General features: G+C 47.4%; 1 protein-coding gene across 1 annotated transcript in view; it reads right to left on the bottom strand.

Annotated features, from left to right (window-relative positions):
- Nucleotides 1-836: 836 nt before the first annotated feature.
- The window catches only part of ERAL1 (Era like 12S mitochondrial rRNA chaperone 1), an 84,987-nt gene continuing 68,777 nt past the window's right edge, over nucleotides 837-17,046 (bottom strand). Inside the window, exons 7-11 of the mRNA XM_063955898.1 lie at nucleotides 16,778-16,890; nucleotides 4,040-4,408; nucleotides 2,866-3,015; nucleotides 1,862-1,942; nucleotides 837-1,229 (exon numbers count right to left, since the gene is read on the bottom strand). Coding sequence (XP_063811968.1) covers nucleotides 1,107-1,229; nucleotides 1,862-1,942; nucleotides 2,866-3,015; nucleotides 4,040-4,408; nucleotides 16,778-16,890 — 836 coding nt within the window. The 3' untranslated portion in view covers nucleotides 837-1,106. The remainder of the gene's footprint in view (nucleotides 1,230-1,861; nucleotides 1,943-2,865; nucleotides 3,016-4,039; nucleotides 4,409-16,777; nucleotides 16,891-17,046) is intronic.

Raw genomic sequence — 17,046 nt, 5'->3', positions numbered from 1 at the left:
AATGTAAATGTGAATTGAGGCCAAGATGCAGGAAATGAAGTGTGCTAGAATCAAATGTGTCCTCCTACTTCTAGCCTTAATACGCCATGTAGCGCCAGATACCTGGCGGGAGCGAGCACTTGTATACCAGTGTGTGACAGAGTATGAATCTATATACGAAGCACAACAGATGCTGCAATGTACATAGCACTTCATAGATTCAGACTCCGTCGCACACAGATGTACAAAGTTGCATAGAAAATAAATCACTGCAGTCTCCTGAAGCGGTTTTGTTGCAGCGCATTGCGATTAAGATGTACATTTAAGCAAAAATATGCACAAAAAAGACACAGGGCACTTGGGACCTGGTCAACGGGATCTGATGTGCCGAGAAGGGATGTTTGGCGTGACTACGGCAATAGTGTATGAGGACACATCTGTCTATCCAAATAAAAGTGTTGTATTTGATGAAAACATTTTTATAGATATTTATTTATATTATATAGTGGGGGAAATGAGCAAGAAGCTTTCAATTATTTAATGTTAATTTTTCTAATGACCGTGTTATTTAATATTGCTAAAACTTTAAAATCCGCACTATAACTACAGGATCCCTTCAAACTCCTTCCTCAATTCTTCCTGCCTGGAGACTAACCATAAGCTACTGGCACTGAGCTTTGAGCTGAATAGTACACTTCATGCTTCCCTTTGGACCTCACAATCTGCTTCCTCCTATTAGAAGACCACAGGCCACTTGCGCCCTCTACAGACCAGCAATAAGAATAAACTAAACTACCCCAAGTCCAAGAAAAAAAAAAAAAAAAAAAAGAGGACATACTACATGAACAGATGAGGAGTATATTATAAAAAGACTTTATTTGTACAGAATTATTTGGTCTCCTGCCCACTGTCCTGTAAGGATAACCCTGTGTGTCACGCAGCACAAAGTTTTGTGAATACGGCTTCCCACATGTAAAAGAATAAAATGCTTGCTTCCAGCTTGAGCTTCTTAATGTATCACAAAGCCTGCTGCAATCGCTCAGCAAACTGGCAGTGTTTCCAGTCCAGGCTAATAAGCCAAGAGCGCTTGGCTGATAATAGTGAAATGATAAATAATGTGTTCTCCATCACTTCTTAAACTTCACTGAAAGCCGTAACTGGACATCACAGAAGAAAACGTCCATTAAATCGCGTCCAGCCTCATTTGCAATCCTGCCAATCAGCTCCCCACCAGCGCCAATGACAAGTTTCTGTGAAAAGGCAAATACATGGTCACAAAACACCATGGTGACTGCCAATATCCATATATTTTACAGTACGTAGAGCATTAGGTGAAATTATTTAACCTCAATGACCCATAGAACCAACACCAAACCCACTATATTAAGCCACTAATAATGATTCCAATCATTTTGAAGTGGCTACTGACAATTACAGTAGCCACTTTCCCAACTACCAGCTACAATTGTATAGGATGGGAAGGATATTTGGGCCGGCCATATAACATCTATCATGTCAGTGCTGCATACTGTTACCACTTTTCATGTATGATGATCATATACCAACCACAACCAGGTAACCTCAGACATGGCCAGAATACCACACCAGCCTGAGCGATATGGGGCCAGATGTAATGGCGCCAGAGTCCGGCGGCCGTGCGGGATGCTGGCCGAACTCGGAAATTGTTTTAAAGGGGCAATCACTTACAAGGCATGATTTTGCCTTGTAAGCGATTGCCCCTTTTAAAAAACGTCAACGTTCGGGCTGCATCCCGCTCGACCTCTGAACTCAGGCACCATTACATCCGGCCCATGGTATTATCTGTAAAGACAGGTTGTCTACTTTTGTACAGCTAATCTTAACATTTTGAATAACTACTCACCACATGGTTCTCTTTTGGCACTAGTAATGTCTGCTTAATAACCAGTTCCCCGCCAGAACCTTCCTCCCAGAATTCTGTGATCTATAATGAAAGGTTTATAGAAACAAGGTGAGAGTTCCCGACATTCCATCATAAGATCTAGCAGTATAATGATCTGCATACACCAAACACCCTAACAAAGGTAAAAGTACATTGTTGGTTTCAAAAAAATAAATCCAGAAGTAGTGGTCACTTATCAGCTATGTAGAATAGGTAATTCAAAGCATCAAAATAATGCTCAATTACGTATTGAAATATTGTATGAATAAAACCATGATAAGACTCGTATTATCTACAGCGTACATCTGCAGATGTCATAAAGAGCATGGATTCTGCATATGTCATGGCATTGCGGCTCTCTGTACCATGAAATAGTACATTACATGATGAGAAAACCGCCGCTGACAGCGTTCTCTATACCTATGTAGTCTCAGACGAGCTTTAGGTGCATGGAGTAAAATATGTGAAGACAAAAGCAAAACAAACCATTAGCTTCAGGTTTCAAATGTATTACAAATTCTAACTACATTTCAGTACAACAAATAGGATTATCACACTGTTATAAGGGGGTTGAGTTTGTGTGACCAGCTGCCAGGAGACCGCCGGCCACCATACGCTCACTACGCTGCGGGCTCGGCCACAGGTTCTATTCCCACACTATAGGTGTTGTGTACACCCACGAGTGGGAATAATCCCTGTTGGTCGGCATGCTGACCGGCGGGCTATTGAGCGAGCGGGATCCCGGCTCGGTACTGTGATCGGCGGTTGGCCAGATAACTGTATCCAGTTATAAGCAGTAGGATTATATAAATGTTTTTGGAAGACAAAACACATTTGGCCACTGGGTAAGTGAAGGGAGGACAGGACCGGTGTCAACATTTTTCACCAACAAAATACTTTATTATCTTATTGAAAAATCCCCTTTAGAATAATGCAATTTCCATATAATAGCTGTAGTGGCTTACCTGGGTGATATTGTAAGGTATCTCTTTCGGCAAATACTCTAGTAGCTTCTCTCGGATAACATTGTTGCAGATTTCCTGCGGTGACTGGGTAGTAACAACCTCGCTATGAAATTCCCAGTCTCCGGGTTTGGCGAGACTCATTAGATACTTCTGAAACAGGGAAAGGACAAGCACCTACATAGTTGCATGGCATAAAGTGCATATATCTGCCTGGTGTACAACTGTAATTGCATATTACTGCCGTGGCTGCAAGGCTAAACACTGCCTGTTGTCTTATGTCCCTCAATAAAGCAGCTTTTGCAAATGTATGTTTTCTCCCCATTATGTGATGAACAAACACAAGGGAATAACGTCACACAGCAGCAGTGCATTCATGTGTCTGGTACGCCTTTTTTTTTTGTGGCCTTTTCAAGTTAAAATACTTTAAACTCCTGACTTTCCCGTGCACACATCAGCGTTTTTTGCTTGCTCCTTGAAAAAGCTGCCTCCCCTTGTAATTGGAGGCATGATGGTCAGCACTGCTTGCTCACAGAGCCGTAGGATTGGGTTCCAAAATATCCTCTGGTTCCCTCCCAAAGTCATGACAGCCACTATATCAATCTTGCTACGGATTCTAATTGGCTGAGGCAGGCACATGTGACAGCCTCCATTACACAGGTGCCGCAGCCAGAAAGCCGGTTTAAGGGGGTATCAGAGAACAGGCCCGCTTGGGAGCACAGTGTGGCTGACGCCGGGCCCCTGGGCAATCAAGACTGGCAGGTATGGTGGCAACTGCAGCAGACCACCATCCCGTCTGCACGCCCAGTTCTCTGGAATCTTCATTGAGGCTGCTGCTGGACTGTCATGGCCAAAAACAGGGAGGACCTGGGAGCTTCTCTCTCTGGCAGGTCAGTCTCTATGGGGGGTCTGGGGCAATTTAATTGTGTGTGTGTATTTTTCTGTGGGGCTCAATGTGTTTCTTCCTGTGGAGGCCAATGACTAATTCTGGTGAGACAGTCCCCACACCCCCATCACTTTTGGGCTTGCGCCTGTTGTGCAATTGAGCCTACTTAGTGATCTACTGTAAAAGCTTTCTGATCTACTGAGTCCTAAAGTCTGACAGCCTCTGACATATTGGCCTATATTTCCATGTACTCCATTTGCAAGTAAGGGGAGGTGGATAAGTGTTCTTTACCTTTAATGTCTCAATTTCTTCTCCGTTTATGGCCGACATCATGAAAACTTCTTGGAAGTAAGGCCACCCAGTCCTGTTATTCAGGTCTTTGTGTGGCAGTCCTTGCCCAGAACTAGGAACTGTAGTCACCCCTGACAACCGATCTCGCTCTATGTCCATCTCTAGATTTTCCCTGCTCTTCTGATGTGTTGTGTTCTCTTCAATCTTCAACAATGGGTCATTCTCCTCATTTCTAAATAGGTGATCCGTTTTGTCTTTTTTGCCTGATGGGTTTAAAGATTTTACCATGGCTTTCTTCCCATTTACTAATCCTTCAGTCAGTTTACCAGTTATCTCCAGCAAAAGGCTTTTTTGTTTTAAAAGGTCAATCTAAAAAAAACAAACACCAGAGTATAGCAATATTACCATAACTACATAACATAATGCTTAAACATTACAACAATTAAGCTCTCCAACTAACAACTGCTCAGTCTAATTTACAACCATGAGCAATGTTCATGTTATACATTGCAGAATCCTTTTCCACTGCAATACCAAAATCTTCTTTTCATACAGCATTTGTGACTAGCAAGCCAACAGACCGCCTTAGAAGACTACATTAAAAACTCTGTGGTGAGTGCTTGACAAAATCGGGATGCAGTTATGTGACCGGCGGTCAGGAGACAGCCGGTCACAATAACTCCCCTACGTCCCGCACCCTCACAATCCCGACGGTCGGCATGCCGTCCAACAGGGACTATTCCAACTCGGGGGTGCCCACGACACCCACAGAGTAGGAATAGAACCTGTGGTGACTGCAGGTTGCCACCGAGCCCGCAGCGTGCTGAGCGCAGCAGGCCCGCAAACCTACTGTTTCTAGTGTTATACTATCGGACATCCCAACCCACCATGTTTTCTTCTTCTTCTTTTTTCCTTCTATGTACATTGCCCTACTAAATAGGTAACATTATTCCATAATTATTGCTTTGGATTTGCATCTTGCAATTGCTTTGTTTACTGTTCTCACCGGGTCTGGGTCTTAGGGTTGACATGGAATCCTATTGGTCGACACGGTCATTAGGTCGACATAGACAAGGTCGACATGGAAAAAAGTCAACAAAATTGTCAATTGAGGAAAAACTCATGTCGACCTTTTTCTATGTTGACCTTGTCCATGTCGGCCTAATGCATGTGGGCCAATAGTGGCCGACCTAATGAGTGTCAACCTAAGTGCTGTCGACCTAAAATTCAGTTACCGTTCTCACCACTTAGCTAATTTGCTCCCTTACTATGTACTGTTTCTTTTTGTTGTTTCTTCTGTTCATCTTTGAAACGATAAAATAAAAAATAAGAATTTACTTACCGATAATTCTATTTCTCGGAGTCCGTAGTGGATGCTGGGGTTCCTGAAAGGACCATGGGGAATAGCGGCTCCGCAGGAGACAGGGCACAAAAAGTAAAGCTTTCCGATCAGGTGGTGTGCACTGGCTCCTCCCCCTATGACCCTCCTCCAGACTCCAGTTAGGTACTGTGCCCGGACGAGCGTACACAATAAGGGAGGAATTTTGAATCCCGGGTAAGACTCATACCAGCCACACCAATCACACTGTACAACCTGTGATCTGAACCCAGGTAACAGTATGATAACAGCGGAGCCTCTGAAAAGATGGCTCACAACAACAATAACCCGATTTAGTTAGCAATAACTATGTACAAGTATTGCAGATAATCCGCACTTGGGATGGGCGCCCAGCATCCACTACGGACTCCGAGAAATAGAATTATCGGTAAGTAAATTCTTATTTTCTCTATCGTCCTTGTGGATGCTGGGGTTCCTGAAAGGACCATGGGGATTATACCAAAGCTCCCAAACGGGCGGGAGAGTGCGGATGACTCTGCAGCACCGAATGAGAGAACTCCAGGTCCTCTTTTGCCAGGGTATCAAACTTGTAGAATTTTACAAACGTGTTCTCCCCCGACCACGTAGCTGCTCGGCAAAGTTGTAATGCCGAGACCCCTCGGGCAGCCGCCCAAGATGAGCCCACCTTCCTTGTGGAATGGGCCTTAACAGATTTAGACTGTGGCAGGCCTGCCACAGAATGTGCAAGTTGAATTGTGCTACCAATCCCACGAGCAATCGACTGCTTAGAAGCAGAAGCACCCAGCATTGTTGGGTGCATACAGGATAAACAGCAAGTCAGATTTCCTGACTCCAGCCAACCTGGAAACTATATTTTCAGGGCCCTGATAACATCCAGCAACTTGGAGTCCTCCAAGTCCCTAGTAGCCGCAGGTACCACAATAAGCTGGTTCAGGTGAAACGCTGACACCACCTTAAGGAGAAACTGGGGACGAGTCCGCAGCTTTGCTCTGTCCGAATGGACAATCAGATATGGCTTTGTGAGATAAAGCCGCCAATTCTGACACTCGCCTGGCCGAGGCCAGGACCAACAGCATGGTCATTTTCCATGTGAGATATATCAAATCCACAGATTTGAGTTGTTTAAACCAATGTGATTTTTTAGGAATCCCAAAACTACGTTGAGATCGCCCAGTGCCACTGGAGACATCAAAGGGGCTGTATATGCAGTATTCCCTTAACAACTTCTGGACTTCAGGAACTGAAGCCAATTTCTTTCTGGAAGAAAATCAACAGGCCGAAATTTGAACCTTAATGGACCCAATTTGAGACCCATAGACACTCCTGTTTGCAGGAAATGTAGAAATTAACCTAGTTGAAATTCTTCCGTGGAGCCTTCCTGGACTCACACCCTGGCACATATTTTCACCTAAGTGGTGATAATGTTGTGCGGTCACCTCCTTCCTGGCTCTGACCAGGGTAGGGATGACCTCTTCCGGAATGCCTCTTTCCCTTAGGATCCGGCGTTCACCCGCCTTGGCGTCAACGCAGCTGCGGTAAGTCCCGGAACAGACACGGTTCTTGCCGAATCAAGACCCTTCTTAGTATCTCTTGAAGTTCCGGGAACCAAGTCCTTCTTGGCCAAACCGGAGCCACGAGTATAGTTCTTACTCCTCTCCTTCCTATCATTTTCAATACATTGGGTATGAAAAGCAGAGGATGGAACACATACACCGACTGGTACACCGACGGTGTTACCAGAGCGTCCCAGCTATTGCCTGAGTGTCTCTTGACCTGGCGCTTCAGGTGGGACGCCATCATAACCACCTTTGGTCTTTCCCAACGGTTTACAATCATGTGGAAACTTCCAGATTAAGTTTCCACTTTTCCGGGTGGAATTCATTTATGCTGAGGAAATCTTCCCAGTTGCCCACTCCCGGAATGAACACTGCTGACAGTGTTATCACATGATTTTCCGCCCAGCGAAGAATCCTTGCTGTCATTGCCCTCCTGCTTCTTGTGTCGCCCCGTCTGATAACGTGGGCGACCGCCATGATGATGTCCTACTGGATCAGCACCGGTTGACTTTGAAGCAGGAGTCTTCCTAGGCTCAGAGCATTGTAAATTGCCCTTAGCTCCAGTATATTCATGTGGAGAGAAGTCTCCAGACTTGACCACACTTCCTTGGAAATTTTTTCCCTGTGTGACTACTCCCCAGCCTCTCAGGCTGGTATCCGTGGTCCCCAGAACACAGTCCTGAATGCTGAGTGTGCTGCCCTCTAAAAGATGAGCACTCTGCAGCCCCCACAGAAGAGACACCCTTGTCCTTGGAGACAGGATTATCCGCTGATGCATCTGAAAATGCGATCCGGACCATTCGTCCAGCAAATCCCCTGAGATCTGCCGAATGGAATCGCTTCGTAAGAAGCCACCATTTTTCCCAGGACTCCTGTGCATTGATGCACTGATACTTGGCCTGGTTTTAGGAGGTTTCTGACTAGGTCGAATAACTCCTTGGCTTTTTCCTCCCGGAGGAACACCTTTTTCTGGACTATGCCCAGAATCATTCCTAGGAACAGCAGACGTATCGTCGGAAAACAGCTGCGATTCTTGGAATATTTAGAATCCAGTCGTGCTGTCGTAGAACTACTTTAGATAGTGCTCTTCCGACCTCCAACTGTTCTCTGGAACTTGCCCTTTTCAGGATATCGTCCAAGTAAGGGATAATTTAGATGCCTTTTTTCTTTGAAGAAACATCTTTTCGGCCATTACCTTGGTAAAAGGCCCGGGGTGCCGTGGATAATTCAAACGGCATCGTCTGAAACTGATATTGACAGTTCTGTACCACGAACCAGAGGTACCCTTGTTGAGAAGGGCAAATTTGGACATGGAGGTAATCCTTGATGTCCAGGGACACCATATAGTCCCCTTTTTTCCGGTTCGCTATCACTGCTCTGAGTGACTCCATCTCGATTTGAACCTTTTATGTAAGTGTTCAAAGATTTCAGCTTAGACTATGTCTCACCAAGCCGTCTGGCTTCAGTACCACAATATAGTGTGGAAAAATAATACCCTTTTCCTTGTTGTAGGAGAGGTACTTTGATTATCACCTGCTGGATATACAGCTTGTGAATTGTTTCCAATGCTGCCTCCCTGTCGGAGGGAGCCGTTGGTAAAGCAGACTTCAGAAACCTGCGAGGAGAAGATGTCTCGACTCTCCAATCTGTACCCCTGGGATAATACTTGTACTATCTAGGGGTCAACCTGCGAGTGATCCCACTGCGCGCTGAGACTCTTGAGACTACCCCCCCACCTTGAGTCCGCTTGCACGGCCCCAGCGTCATGCTGAGGACTTGGCAGACGCGGTGGAGGGCTTCTTTTCCTGGGAAGGGGCTGCCTGCTGCAGTCTACTTCCCTTACCTCTATGTCTGGGCAGATATGACTGGCCTTTTGCCTGCATGCCCTCATGGGAAAGGAAGGATTGAGGCTGAAAAGACGGTGTCTTTTTCAGCTGAGATGTAACTTGGGGTAAAAAGGTTGGATTTCCCAGCTGTTGCCGTGGTCCCCAGGTCCGATGGACCGACCCCAACTAACTCCTTCCCTTTATACGGCAATACTTCCATGTGCCGTATGGGATCTGTATCACCTGACCACTGTCGTGTCCATGACATCTTCTGGGTGATATGGACAACGTACTTATCTTGATGCCAGAGAGCAAATATCCCTCTGTGCATCTCACGTACATATATATAGAATGCATCCTATTAAATGCTCTATATGAATAAAATATTTTCAGTCAGGGAATCCGACCAAGCCAACCCAGCACTGCATCTCCAGGCTGATGGCGATCGCTGGTCGCAGTATAACCACCGTATGTGTGTATATACTTTTTAGGATATCTTTCCAGCTTCCTATCAGCTGGCTCCTTGAGGGCGGCCGTATCTGGAGACGGTAACGCCTCTTGATAAGCGTGTGAGCGCCTTATCACCCTAAGGGGTGTTTCCCAACGCGCCCTAATTTCTGGCGGGAAAGGGTATAACGCCAATATTTGCTATCGGGGTAACCCCACGCATCATCACACACTTCATTTTATTTTATCTGATTCAGGAAAAACTACAGGTAGTTTTTTCACTCCCACATAATACCCTTTTTTGTGGTACTTGTAGTATCAGAAATACGCAACACCTCCTTCATTGCCCTTAACGTGTGGCCCTAATGAGAAATACGTTTGTTTATTCACCGTCGACACTGGATTCAGTGTCCGTGTCTGTGTCTGTGTCGACCGACTGAGGTAAATGGGCGTTTTTAACGCCCCTGACGGTGTTTCTGAGACGCCTGGACCGGTACTAATAGTTTGTCGGCCGTCTCACGTCGTCAACCGACCTTGCAGCGTGTTGACATTCTCACGTAATTCCCTAAATAAGCCATCCATTCCGGTGTCGACTCCCTAGAGAGTGACATCACCATTACAGGCAATTTCTCCGCCTCCTCACCAACATCGTCCTCATACATGTCGACACACACGTACCGACACACAGCACACACACCGGGAATGCTCTGACAGAGGACAGGACCCACACTAGCCCTTTGGGGAGACAGAGGGAGAGTTTGCCAGCACACACCAAAACGCTATAATTATATAGGGACAACCTTATATAAGTGTTTTCCCTTATAGCATCTTTATATATATCTCAATATCGCCAAAATCAGTGCCCCCCCTCTCTGTTTTAACCCTGTTTCTGTAGTGCAGTGCAGGGGAGAGCCTGGGAGCCTTCTCTCCAGGCTTTCTGTGAGAGAAAATGGCGCTGTGTGCTGAGGAGAAAGGCCCCGCCCCTTTTTCGGCGGGCTCGTCTCCCGCTATTTAGTGAATCTTGGCAGGGGTTAAATATCTCCATATAGCCTCTGGGGGCTATATGTGAGGTATTTTTCGCCAAAAAAGGTTTTCATTTGCCTCCCAGGGCGCCCCCCTCCCAGCGCCCTGCACCCTCAGTGACTGCCGTGTGAAGTGTGCTGAGAGGAAAATGGCGCACAGCTGCAGTGCTGTGCGCTACCTTTAGAAGACTGCAGGAGTCTTCAGCCGCCAATTCTGGACCTCTTCTTACTTCAGCATCTGCAAGGGGGCCGGCGGCGCGGCTCCGGTGACCATCCAGGCTGTACCTGTGATCGTCCCTCTGGAGCTGATGTCCAGTAGCCAAGAAGCCAATCCATCCTGCACGCAGGTGAGTTCACTCCTTCTCCCCTAAGTCCCTCGTTGCAGTGATCCTGTTGCCAGCAGGACTCACTGTAAAATAAAAAACCTAAGCTAAACTTTCTCTAAGCAGCTCTTTAGGAGAGCCACCTAGATTGCACCCTTCTCGGCCGGGCACAAAAATCTAACTGGAGTCTGGAGGAGGGTCATAGGGGGAGGAGCCAGTGCACACCACCTGATCGGAAAGCTTTACTTTTTGTGCCCTGTCTCCTGCGGAGCCGCTATTCCCCATGGTCCTTTCAGGAACCCCAGCATCCACAAGGACGATAGAGAAATAAGGTTTTAAACCTATCGGTAAATCTTTTTCTCGTAGTCCGTAGAGGATGCTGGGACTCCGTAAGGACCATGGGGATAGACGGGCTCCGCAGGAGACATGGGCACTTTAAGACTTTAGGCTCTGGGTGTGCACTGGCTCCTCCCTCTATGCCCCTCCTCCAGACCTCAGTTAGAGAAACTGTGCCCAGAGGAGACGGACGGTACAAGGAAAGGATTTTAGGTAATCCAAGGGCAAGATTCATACCAGCCACACCGTATAACTTGTGATATACTATCTAGTTAACAGTATGAAAAACCAACATAGCCTCGGTCCACCACTGATGAAACTATAACATAACCCTTATGTACGCAATAACTATATACAAGCCTTGCATAAGTAGTCCACACTTGGGACGGGCGCCCAGCATCCTCTACGGACTACGAGAAAAAGATTTACCGGTAGGTTTAAAATCTTATTTTCTCTAACGTCCTAGAGGATGCTGGGACCATGGGGATTATACCAAAGCTCCCAAACGGGCGGGAGAGTGCGTATGACTCTGCAGCACCGATTGAGCAAACAGAAGGTCCTCCTCAGCCAGGGTATCAAACTTATAGAACTTTGCAAAGGTGTTTGACCCCGACCAAGTAGCAGCCCGGCACAGCTGTAGTGCCGAGACCCCTCGGGCAGCCGCCCAAGAAGAGCCCACCTTCCTAGTGGAATGGGCCTTAACCGATTTTAGTAACGGCAATCCTGCAGTAGAATGCGCCTGCTGAATCGTGTAACAGATCCCGCGAGCAACAGTCTGCTTTGAAGCAGGGCCGCCAACCTTGTTGGCTGCATACAGGACAAGCAGTGCCTCTGTTTTTCTGATACTAGCCGTTCTGGCTACGTAAATCTTCAAAGCCCTGACCACATCAAGGGACTCGGAATCCTCCAAGTCACGTGTAGCCACAGGCACGACAATAGGCTGGTTCATATGAAAGGATGAGACCACTTTAGGTAGGAATCGAGAACGAGTCCGCAATTCCGCCCTATCCATATGAAAAACCAGATAGGGGCTTTTATGTGATAAAGCCGCTAATTCAGATACTCGCCTAGCTGAAGCTAATGCTAACATGACCACCTTCCAAGTGAGATATTTTAACTCCACCGTTTTGAGTGGTTCAAACCAATGTGACTTAAGGAAACTTAACACCACGTTAAGGTCCCAAGGCGCCACCGGAGGTACATAAGGAGGCTGAATATGCAGTACTCCCTTTACAAACGTCTGTACTTCAGGAAGAGAGGCCAATTCCTTCTGAAAGAAAATGGAAAGGGCCGAAATCTGAACCTTAATGGAGCCTAATTTTAGGCCCAAATTCACTCCAGTTTGTAGGAAGTGAAGGAGACGGCCCAGCTGGAATTCTTCCGTAGGAGCATTCCTGGCCTCACACCAAGAAACATATTTTCGCCATATTCGGTGATAATGTTTTGATGTCACGTCCTTCCTAGCCTTTATTAGTGTAGGAATGACCTCATCCGGAATACCTTTTTTTTGCTAGGATCCGGCGTTCAACCGCCATGCCGTCAAACGCAGCCGCGGTAAGTCCTGGAACAGACAGGGGCCCTGTTGCAGCAGGTCCTGTCTTAGAGGAAGAGGCCACGGATCTTCTGTGAGCAACTCCTGCAGCTCCGGATACCAGGTCCTTCGTGGCCAATCTGGAACAATGAGGATCGTTCTCACTCCTCTTTGTCTTATTATTCTCAACACCTTGGATATGAGAGGAAGAGGAGGAAATACATAGATCGACCGGTACACCCACGGTGTCACCAGGGCATCCACAGCTACCGCCTGAGGATCTCTTGACCTGGCGCAATACCTTTTAAGCTTTTTGTTGAGACGGGATGCCATCATGTCTATTTGGGGCAGTCCCCACCGACTTGCGATCTGCTCGAAGACTTCTTGATGAAGCCCCCACTCTACCGGATGCAGATCGTGTCTGCTGAGGAAGTCTGCTTCCCAATTGTCCACTCCCGGAATGAACACTGCTGACAGTGCGCTGACATGATTCTCCGCCCAGCGAAGAATCCTCGTGGCTTCCGCCATTGCCACCCTGCTCCTTGTGCCGCCTTGACGGTTTACATGAGCCACTGCGGTGACATTGTCTGACTGAATCAGAACTGGTTTGTCGCGAAGTAATGCCTCCGCTTGACGTAGGGCGTTGTATATGGCCCTCAACTCCAGGACGTTGATGTGGAGACAAGTCTCTAACTTGACCAAAGACCTTGGAAATTTCTTCCCTGTGTGACTGCTCCCCAACCTCGGAGGCTTGCGTCCGTGGTCACCAGGATCCAGTCCTGAATGCCGAACCTGCGGCCCTCTAGGCCACCACAGGAGAGATACCTGGCTCTGGGGGACAGGGTGATCCGCCGATGCATATGTAGATGTGACCTGGACCACTTGTCCAGCAGGTCCCATTGGAAGGTTCTCGCATGGAACCTGCCGAAGGGAATGGCTTCGTATGATGCCACCATTTTCCCCAGGACTCGAGTGCAGTGATGCACTGACACCTGTTTTGGCTTCAATAGGGTCCTGACCAGAGTCATGAGTTCCTGAGCTTTTTCCGTCGGAAGAAAAACCCTTTTCTGGTCTGTGTCCAGAATCAAGCCCAAGAAGGTCAGACGCGTCGTAGGAACCAGCTGCGACTTCAGGATATTGAGACTCCAGCCGTGTTGCTGTAACACCTTCAATGAAAGTGACACGCTGTCCAGTAACTTCTCCCGAGATCTCGCTTTTAGTATGGGATAATTGTGACACCTTGCTTGCGCAGGAGCACCATCATTTCCGCCAGTACCTTGGTGAAAATCCTCGGGGCCGTGGAAAGCCCAAACGGCAACGTCTGAAATTGGTAATGACAATCCTGTACAGCAAATCTCAGGAACGCCTGATGAGGTGGAATATTGGAATATGAAGGTACGCATCCTTTATGTCTAGGGAAACCATAAAATCCCCCCCTTCCAGGCTGGCGATGACCGCTCTGAGCGACTGCATCTTGAACTTTAACTTTTTCAAGTATAGGTTCAGGGATTTTAAATTCAAAATGGGTCTGACCGAACCGTCCGGTTTCGGGACCACAAACAGAGTTGAGTAATATCCCCTCCCCTGTTGCAGTAGGGGAACCTTGACCACCACCTGTTGAAGATCCAATTTTTGAATTGCAATTAACACTAACTCCCTCTCTGAGGGAGAAGCTGGCAGAGCCGATTTGAAAAAGCGGCGAGGGGGGACCTCTTCGAATTCCAGCTTGTATCCCTGAGAAACAATTTCTATTGCCCAGGGATCCACCTGTGAGAGAACCCAGATGTGGCTGAAAAGTCGAAGACGTGCCCCCACTGGAGCAGACTCCCTCAGGGGAGCCCCGGCGTCATGCGGTGGATTTTGCAGAGGCCGGGGAGGACTTCTGTTCCTGGGAACTAGCTGTGTGCAGCTTTTTTCCTCTGCCCTTACCTCTGGTAAGAAAGGACGATCCACGTACTTTTTTGCTTTTATTCGAACGAAAGGACTGCATTCGATAATGAGGCGCTTTCTTAGGCTGTGAGGGAACATAAGGCAAGAAATTCCATTTACCTGCCGTAGCTGTGGAGACGAGGTCCGAGAGGCCTTCTCCAAATAACTCCTCACCTTTGTAAGGCAAAAACTCCATATGCCTCTTCGAGTCGGCATCCCCCGTCCACTGTCGGGTCCATAAGACTCGCCTAGCGGAAACAGACACAGCGTTTATTCTGGAACTAAGTAAACAAACATCTCTTTGAGCATCCCTCATATATAATACAGCATCTTTTATATGCCCTAGGGTCATTAAAATGGTATCCTTATCTAGGGTCTCAATCTCCGCTGATAAGGAATTAGTCCATGCAGCCACAGCACTACAAACCCAGGCCGACGCCATTGCCGGTCTAAGTATTGTACCAGAATGTGTGTAAATGGACTTCATGGTAATCTCCTGCTTGCGATCAGCAGCATCCTTGAGGGTAGCCGTATCTTGGGATGGCAGCGCTATCTTTTTTGATAAACGTGTCAATGCCTTGTCCACCTTAGGAGAGGATTCCCATCGTATCCTATCCTTTTGCAGGAAAGGATACGCCATAAGAATCCTTTTGGGAACCTGCAGTCTCTTGTCTGGGGTTTCCCAAGCCTTTTCGCATAATTCGTTCAGCTCATACGAGGATGGAAAGGTAACCTCAGGCTTTTTCTCTTTATACATGTGTACCCTCGTGTCAGGGACAGGGGGTTACTCTGTGATATGCAAAACCTCTTATTGCAATAATCATATATCGAATACCCTTAGCCACTTTTGGCTGTAATTTTGCATCATCGTAGTCGACACTGGCGTCTGAATCCGTGTCGGTATCTGTGTCAACTACTTGGGATAGTGTGCGCTTCTGAGACCCCGAAGGACTCGTCGACATTGGGACAGGCATGGTTTGACTTCCTGGCTGTTCCCTAGCCTCAGCTTTGTCTAATCTTTTGTGCAATAAATTCACATTAGCACTTAAGACATTCCACATATCCATCCAGTCAGGTGTCGGCGCTGCCGACGGAGACCTTGCATTCATACACTCCCCCTCCTCCTTAGGTGAGCCTTCAACCTCATACATGTCGACACACGCGTACCGACACACTCCACACACACAGGGAAGCTCTTTTCTGAAGACAGGTTCCCCACCAGGCCCTTTGGAGAGACAGAGAGAGAGTATGCCAGCACACACCCTAGCGCTATATGACCCAGGAAAAAACACAATGTTTTACCCAGTAGCGGTGTTATAACTTTATACACGCCAATTTATTTGCCCCCCCCTCTTGAAAAACCCACTGTCGCCGTCAGTAAGCAGGGGAGAGTCCGGGGAGCTTCCTCTCAGCGCTGTGCTGTGGAGAAATTGGCGCTGGTGAGTGCTGAGGAAGAAGCCCTGCGCCCTCGGCGGCGGGCTTCTGTCCCGCTCAAAATCTATCAAAACATGGCGGGGGCTCTTTATATCCATGTACAGTGCCCAGCTGTACATGTATATATATGCTTTTGCCATAGGAGAGGTTTATACTGCTGCCCAGGGCGCCCCCCCTGCGCCCTGCACCCTTACAGTGACCGGAGTGTGTGAGGTGAACGGGAGCAATGGCGCACAGCTTCACCGCTGTGCGTTACCTCTATGAGGATCAGACGTCTTCTGCAGCCTCTGAAGTCTTCTTTCTTCTCCTACTCACCCGGCTTATATCTTCTGGCTCTGCGAGGAGGACGGCGGCGCGGCTCTGGGACGGACGGCGAGGATGAAACCTGCGTACCAATCCCTCTGGAGCTAATGGTGTCCAGTAGCCTAAGAAACAGGACCTTGAAACTCAAGAGAAGTAGGGCTGTTTCTCTCTCCTCAGTCCCTCGATGCAGGGAGTCTGTTGCCAGCAGGCTCCCTGAAAATAAAAAACCTAACCAAAATACTTTCTTACAGGAAACTCAGGAGAGCTCCCTGCAGTGCACACATCTCCTCTGGGCACAGTATCAAACTGAGGTCTGGAGGAGGGGCATAGAGGGAGGAGCCAGTGCACACCCAGAGCCTAAAGTCTTTCTTAAAGCGCCCATGTCTCCTGCGGAGCCCGTCTATCCCCATGGTCCTTACGGAGTCCCAGCATCCTCTAGGACGTTAGAAAAATAATAATAATGCCACAGCAACAAGTATATAGCTAGTTCCTGATAGATCATCAGACTCCCAATTTGCTCATGTACACTGATGGTGCACACAAAATATAAATAATCCAGTGGCCACTATTTGTTTTGTCCTCCATTCCTGCTTAATGACAATCTGCACATAATCACTGAGATAGTCTAAGCAGCCCTGTAAGAGTATAAAGCTATTTTTTCCTGTTCTTACCTTGTTTAGCACAAGTATGCTGGGGATATGAGAGTACTGAGACAAACAAGCTAGAACCTCCAAGTGCAAAGATTTTCGCATCCATTTATCCGAAACATCCACCAGAACCACCACTGAAGAAAGGAGAGAGCAGGTGAGATCACCAGAATACACGGAACGTAAGGCTTTTGTTTTGTTAAGTTTGTAGCCAGTCAACCAGGAACAACCAGAGATATCAGTAGAGGACTGACATAATGGCTAAATGTGGTATACAAATAGTCTTTAAAAAG

Source organism: Pseudophryne corroboree, chromosome 2, assembly GCF_028390025.1.
Source record: "Pseudophryne corroboree isolate aPseCor3 chromosome 2, aPseCor3.hap2, whole genome shotgun sequence".
Classification (NCBI taxonomy): Eukaryota; Metazoa; Chordata; class Amphibia; order Anura; family Myobatrachidae; genus Pseudophryne; species Pseudophryne corroboree.
This window is presented reverse-complemented; position numbering and strand designations above follow the sequence as displayed.